Genomic DNA, 6,665 nt, shown 5'->3' with positions numbered 1-6,665 from the left:
CTTGCACTTATCCACATTGAACGCCATCCTGTTGTCTCCTGCCCACTTCCATAGTCTGTCCAGATCATTTTGGATCTGGAGTACGTGCTCCTCAGTTGTGGCCACTGCCCCAGTTTTAGTATCGTCTGAGTCTAAATTTGGAAAGGAGATGGAACTAGATTCATATTACTTAATACACTTAATATACATTCATATTAAACTTAATATTGGCAATAGATTGATCTAAAGCCAGAACTTTCTAACCTCATTCCTAGAAGATGCAGTTACCCAAACGTGTGCCTTCTAGACAGTTGGATTAGGACTCTCAGCCAGGCACACAAAATCCACTGAACATTATATCCAAAATCTGTTTTGAGTTGGGGACACTGTTTGCTAATGGAAAGATGGTCTACTGATTTCTAGCCATGTTGTCTTGACTAAAGTTGGTGAAAATCCTGCCTGAGGAGAAAAAAAATAGAATACTTCCTGGGAAACTGTTTAAGGGATGTTGCTGGAAGTATGACAAAAGATACTTCTGCCAACAACTGGCTATGTTGGACCACAGTGCCCATCACGCCAAGCCAGAATGCTGCTAGTGAAAGCTTGGCATGAATTCAAGGTACAACTCCTACGCCACACTGAGCTCCAGAGCATTTCTTCTGAGGAAGCCGATACAGCTCAAGGGCAGAGCTGCTTGCAGCCCAAGCCCTAAATTTCATGCCAGAGGTGTTGGGAGGGTTGGGGTGGGGTGATTGGTGGGGGGGGGGGGGGCTCAAACAATGGAGCAGAGCCAAAAACATCAGCCCATGGCAGCTTACAGCTTTTAGGGCCCAGAGAGGCTTTTCAAACTCTTAAAAGGGGCAAAACCTGCACAAAAGCATGGAAATCAACAACCAATCAGTGGTTGGGGGAAGGGGGCACAGGTCTCTAGGCTGCCTGAGGGTTGGAATGGGGCCCTGGGAGTCCTAGAACTGACCTCCAGGCCCAAGGTTCTGCACTCCTGATATTTAGGGTTGCCGCATCAGAAATCTCTCCCTCCTTTTCAGTATTTTTTACTGGAACGACCAAGCCCATTTTCGACCCAAACTACTCCAATTCACAGCAGTCTCAGCTCAAAGAAGAAATAAAGATGAACAGTTCTCCAAATCGTCATGGCCTGGAGTGACCCCTGAGAACACAAGGAGGGACTGTGAGCCCAGAAGTGAATTTGCCATCAAATTAACTCAGCCACGACATCAGCACCATTTGGATGCAAGGCCTTCCCCATCCTAAAGCACTAAGAATCCAGAGATACAAATGTCTTCATACAGAGCCGCAAATCTGACAGCAATCCAATGTGGAATCACCACTCCTCATGAACTCAGAGACAGTTTTGGTGGAGTCGCTGCCAGACACTGCTTGGGGGCAGCATTCAGACCATAGATCTCCAGCTGCTCATACCTTGTTTGAAGAGAACAAGCATACACCCCCAAAAGTGAATGAGCTCTTACCCGAAAACCAAAGTTCCATCTTTCCGGATCCCAAACTGAGCATTCTGCACTCCCCCAGAGGTTTGCACCAGGTGCCCGTCACTCACGATGTTTCCAAAGCACTCGCCCGTGTCCATGTCAAAATAGCCCCCATTCTGAGCCACAAGGCACTTGGTGAGCCTCGCGGTCTCTTCCACTGTCCCTCTGCTGCGGGAACGGCAGCCTCCTGGCCCACCAGGCTCTAACACGGAGAACGTCCTCAGAGGGGCCCTGGCAACAGTGAGGTGGCCGTATACTTGCCGGCTATTCTGATCCTGAGGAGGGAAGTAGGAGACAAAGCTGCTTGTGATGGCCAGTGGGAAGACGCTGCTGTTGTCGGCAGGCCAGGATTCATGTGCTGCATTGCCCGCCAGGAGAGCCTGACAATCTCGGATGTCCCGGAGATGCTGTGGCCCGTGTTGTGGTGGAGAATATGGCAGCAACAGATCATCATTTAAAGAATTCCTGAAAGTTAGCAAGCATCAAACATACACTGTTTCATATGAAGGCAAAACGCACCTTCCAGTAATCCTCTTTTTTTATCAGAATTCTTTGATGGAAAACAAGACTATCCATCCACGCAGTCAGCCAGCCATATAAATAAATATCTAAATGAATAAATTAGTATAAACCTTCAACACGAATGTGAAAAAAAGTAGTTTCAATTTACAATGATGAATAAAATGTTTCCACTTTTCTTTCAATATTCTGAAAGACTATTCTCTCTCGTTCTGAGTTAATTCTGTCACTGCTACTAGGTCACACATTTTATTGTACTGATCTGAACCCATTCTTCAATTATCCTCATACAGTATCATAGCAGCAAGCTTCCAACATCAATAATGCTGTTTCAGAATCCCAATCTCAGTCTATCCTGACAAAACAAGAAGGTCTTACTAAGATAATTAACAAGTAAAGCTTCATAAACAAGATGTTAAACTTCCTTCCCTGCAGTTCCCTCTTCAAATCTCATCTTTATCATATTGCCTTTGGTTTATCTGCTTAATTCTAATTCTGGATGGTAGTTAAACAAAGCATTAGCATCAAAATCCAAAGTTCTGCTCTTTAGCTCCTATCTTCGACCAGCACACCCTTGCTATAGCGACTGAAAGACTCGGCTAGAGAAAAAGCATTTAAAAGAAGGACAAAGAGGTAAGGCTCCCTTCTCTCACCCTGTCTACCCCATCAGCAGCAGTCCATTAGGGCACCAGATACATGAGAGTCATCAAGACCAGAAACTTCCCTGTAAGAGCAGACTCTGTGGTTTGTACTCTCAGGGAATCATCAACAATAGTATACCTCATAGTACATCATTCACATTTTATGGAACACAGACTTTAAAGGCACCTCCTTCTCCTGGGCCTGCCATTGGACATGGAGTTAAAGTCAAAGAACGCAGATTGGTTTAAAGGACTATCTTCGTGTCACCAGAAGTCCATTAAACATGCTTCCAATATTGAACATGTTGCATGTTTATTATCATGTTAAGCATGTTCCTTCCTGTTATCTGTCATTTACACAGAACTATATAGTAGTAGAGCTGGAAGGGGCCAAGAGGCCAACTGGTTCAATGCAGGACTCTAAGTTAAAGCATCCCTACTGTGTGGCTGTGCAGCTGCATCTTGAATGCCTCCAGGATGGCAGAACCTGTGACCTTCCTAGCTAACCTGTCCCATTGTCCTATTGCTCTAACAGCCAGGATTTCTTTCCTGACATTCAGCCCATTATTCCATGTCCTGCCCTCTGGGATGACTGAAAAGAGATCCTGGCCAACCTCTATCTACCCTCAGTATTCTCTTCTCATAGCTAAGCATGCCAAGTTCTTCTAGTCTCTCCACAAAGAGCTGAAATCAGATTAGCCTGGCAGGATTTGTTTGTGACAAATCCACCTTGGCCTCTAGTAATCACTGCATTGTTTCCAAAGTGTTTATAGCCTGCTCCAGAATTTTCACAGGGATTGATATGAAATTGACTGGTCTGCAGCCCCCAGGTTTCTCCTTGTTCTCACTCAAAGATAGGAACAACAATAGCCTTTCTTCAGTCATCTGGCAGTTTACCAGTCCTCCATGATTTCTCAGATAATGACAGTTCTTCTTTCTATTCCATTTTTTATTCTAGGATGCAGGTCATTGGGCTCTGGTGATTTGAACTCTAGGTGTTCCTGACTATTTGCCTAACAAGCTCAAGCTGCATCCAGGCAGGGAAAGAGGTCAAAAGAGAAGTTCCTCCCAGGGCCTGCAACCAAGCATCACTTGGCAAAGTGCAGGTCAGACCAGAAGGCAGATAAAGCTGGGCTGCAAAGTTCTTCTGCTTGCAAGAAGAGAAGTGCTTTTGCTCAGAGTACACCTACAAGTAGGTGGTTCTGCACCAAGCTGGATAGGAAACATATACATGATTAGCTGCTTTGAAACTTTTGCTTAAACTGGTTCTACTCATATGAACATACTAACACCGGAAGAGACCAGATATTGAATCTGATCAAAAGCTTATTTTGCCCAGCAGCCAACTAGATGTCCCTGGAAAGCTCATAAAGCACAAAACACCCTCCCATGCGTGTTGATAAGCTGTTCTGGCTAAGAGAGATAATAGACAATTAAGATTCAAATTAGCCACTAATTTGGTTGGTTCCCCATGGCTTTAAAGCAGCCAGGAAGAGTGAAATTAAGCAGTCCCTTATGGAAGAGTTGCAGTGCCTCGATTTGAGTGTTGGGCAGCAATTAAAGTCATCCAAACAGAGCCAGTGACCAAAAAAAGCAGCAATTCTACCCAAGAGCACGAAAGCACATGCACTCCTATGTTCCAAAACAAGTTAAATCATGAAGAGGAGTGAGGAGTGTGTGGACGTGGCTGAGACCAGCCACGTGGGACCGGCGGTGATTATAGGTAGGAACTCCTCCCCCCGCTCTGAACACTTACCGGACCGCAGGGGTGCCCAGAACTCCCCAAAGGCAGCGGAGCAGCACCAGAAAGAATACAGGCCAAGCAGCCGGTTTCTGCAGCCTGCCTGCTGCGCGCAACGGGCGCGCCACGGACGCCGCCATGTTGAGCCGGCGGCATGGTCACCTGATAGGTCGTCACGTGACGGGGCTCGAAAGGCAACTCCCGCAGCGCGTGGCTGCCGCCGCCACGCCCCCTGGTGGGCTTCTGGCAGAGTCGCGGGACGTGCCCATCCGATCCAGGCGAAATGTATCATGCGTATTAGTAACCATCTTATTCCTTATAAATAATTGTTACCTCGTGTGTATTTCTTATATTTTTATTCGGCCTAATAGCCAGTGTTCTTCGGACAGATTTCAACCAGTAAAAGAGCTAAAATGCGCACAGTTAAAAAGAATACAAATATTTAAAATAATACAAAGCAATACAGTACAAAGACATCACACAGTGCTGAAGCTGGGATACCTGCTCTGTAAAGTTATGATTGTTGTTTCTCGCGGTTTTGCAGATGAGACCAGAGACAAGTTCGTAAACTTAAAAAGGAGTTTATTAACCTGCAGGGACCAACATTCTAGTAAGAATGCGGTTCCTAACAGAGTTGGAACGAGATTTTTATACCTTCACAGTCAGCTTTCGGCAAATGGGGAAAAATACAATCAGTTTTTGACAAGAATGAGAACAATGGCGACAACGGGAAGTTACAAAATCATATAGCAGAAGTTAAGCAAGCGATATACAGAAGCAGATTTGGTTAGCAGTAAGTTTTATCTTTTAATTTGCACCTTTTAGGCAATCTTTGCCCATTACATAGGTAAGCTCTTTCCATTTTCCGAGGGAAATTTTCTGAGACAGCTGATAGACATTTTGAATGGGCTAGAGCTTAGGGGAGCTAAGCCTATCATGAATGCCCTGAGACAGCTGATTATTCTAATATTTAGCAGTGTCATGCCTATCCTGAATGCCCTGAGAAAGCTGATAGATCTTTCCACTATGTCAGGAGCTGGGGGGGTCAGGCCTAACAATGATCAAGAATTATAATGGGAGAAATTGTATGCCCATGGCTCATCAGCCCCAAAGTTGGTTGCCAGTCGTGGGTTCTGCCCCCTCTCCCAGCAGCAGGGGGCCCAAAAGGGCACACGCCAGTCCATCAACTCTCGGCCCTCCGCCACCTTGTCCCCGCCAGTAAGAAGCCGCCAACTGCACAGGGAGATGCTGCTGAAGGGACGCTGTTTGCAGGGCTCTGGCTGGGGGGCTCTGGTTCCAGGGCTCCACTTCACAGGCTCTGCTTGCCAGGCTGGGTGGGTTCAGGAGCTCGTGTCTCAGACAGCTGGTCTCTCGGGCCCGTTTGCTCTTCCTTCACTGTCCCCAAAGTTCTGGCACTGTCGGTCTTCCCAGCCGTGGCTCTCAGGCGACCAAGCATCGTTCCATGGAATATGTCAGAAATAAATACCAATTAGGAGGCGCAAACAATGGGGTGCCACTGCAGAGAAGCCCCTGTCCTCCACCATCCCTGGGATTTCAGTGAGCAGGAGGGTCTACGGAGGGGTACCAGTGCGGGGCAACTAAGGAGCGCATGGGAGCAGCTGCACCTTGCAGCGCTCTGGCCCCTGAATGCCCGGGGGTTGTCCGTCATCACCAGCACCTTGAATGGTGCTCAGGGGGTGAAAGAGGACGGCAGGAGGAGGTTGCAGGTGGGAGGAGCTGGAGGAAGGGATTGCAAGCGAGGGCACCAACGGGACGCCCCGTGGTCTTGTTAGGGTTTCTGCGGGCAGCAGAAAGGGCTTCCTTGGCCTCTCTGAGTGCAGGATGCAGAAGGGTCTGAATCCTGCAGTGGTGCGGCCTGTCGGCAGCTCTGGTGGTGGAATACCTGAGGGGGAAAGGAGGGAGGCCCTGTTTGTCATGTCCTGTGGGGAACACGTGCCCCCCCCCCCCACTCCCTAGGCAGCATTCAGAGAACTGCATTCATGCGGCACTTCATGGCCCAGGTCGAATCTTCTCCATGAGGCTCTGCCAGAACCAGCCCTCCTGCCACGTATTTCAGGAGCGCAATTGCACGTTCTGCAGTCTTGGACTTCAGGGAACAGCTTTCAGCCCTCTCCTGTGTACGACCCTTAAGGTCTTTCCACATTCCCACTGCTGAAGTGCTTGGTGCACAGAGCTTTCACCCCACGCCCATAACACAGCCCACATAAACACAGGGATTCAGAGACATTGGCGGACTCAGAGACCAAGAAGGGTCGT

The 6,665-nt window shown here is 47.7% G+C and overlaps 1 protein-coding gene across 4 annotated transcripts in view; it reads right to left on the bottom strand.

Annotated features, from left to right (window-relative positions):
* Window positions 1-4,529, bottom strand: part of NAGPA (N-acetylglucosamine-1-phosphodiester alpha-N-acetylglucosaminidase) — a 15,113-nt gene extending 10,584 nt beyond the window's left edge. For all 4 annotated transcript variants that reach the window (XM_044445664.1, XM_044445665.1, XM_044445667.1 and 1 more), the window contains exons 1-2: window positions 4,404-4,529; window positions 1,470-1,952 (exon numbers count right to left, since the gene is read on the bottom strand). In XM_044445664.1, coding sequence (XP_044301599.1) covers window positions 1,470-1,952; window positions 4,404-4,528 — 608 coding nt within the window. In that variant the 5' untranslated portion in view covers window position 4,529. The remainder of the gene's footprint in view (window positions 1-1,469; window positions 1,953-4,403) is intronic.
* Window positions 4,530-6,665: the final 2,136 nt, after the last annotated feature.

The sequence above is a fragment of the Varanus komodoensis genome, unplaced genomic scaffold (genome assembly GCF_004798865.1).
Source record: "Varanus komodoensis strain SLA01 unplaced genomic scaffold, ASM479886v1 scaffold49, whole genome shotgun sequence".
Lineage (NCBI taxonomy): Eukaryota > Metazoa > Chordata > Lepidosauria > Squamata > Varanidae > Varanus > Varanus komodoensis.
Note: the sequence above shows the minus strand (reverse complement) of the source record. Positions and strands in the feature narration are given on the sequence as shown.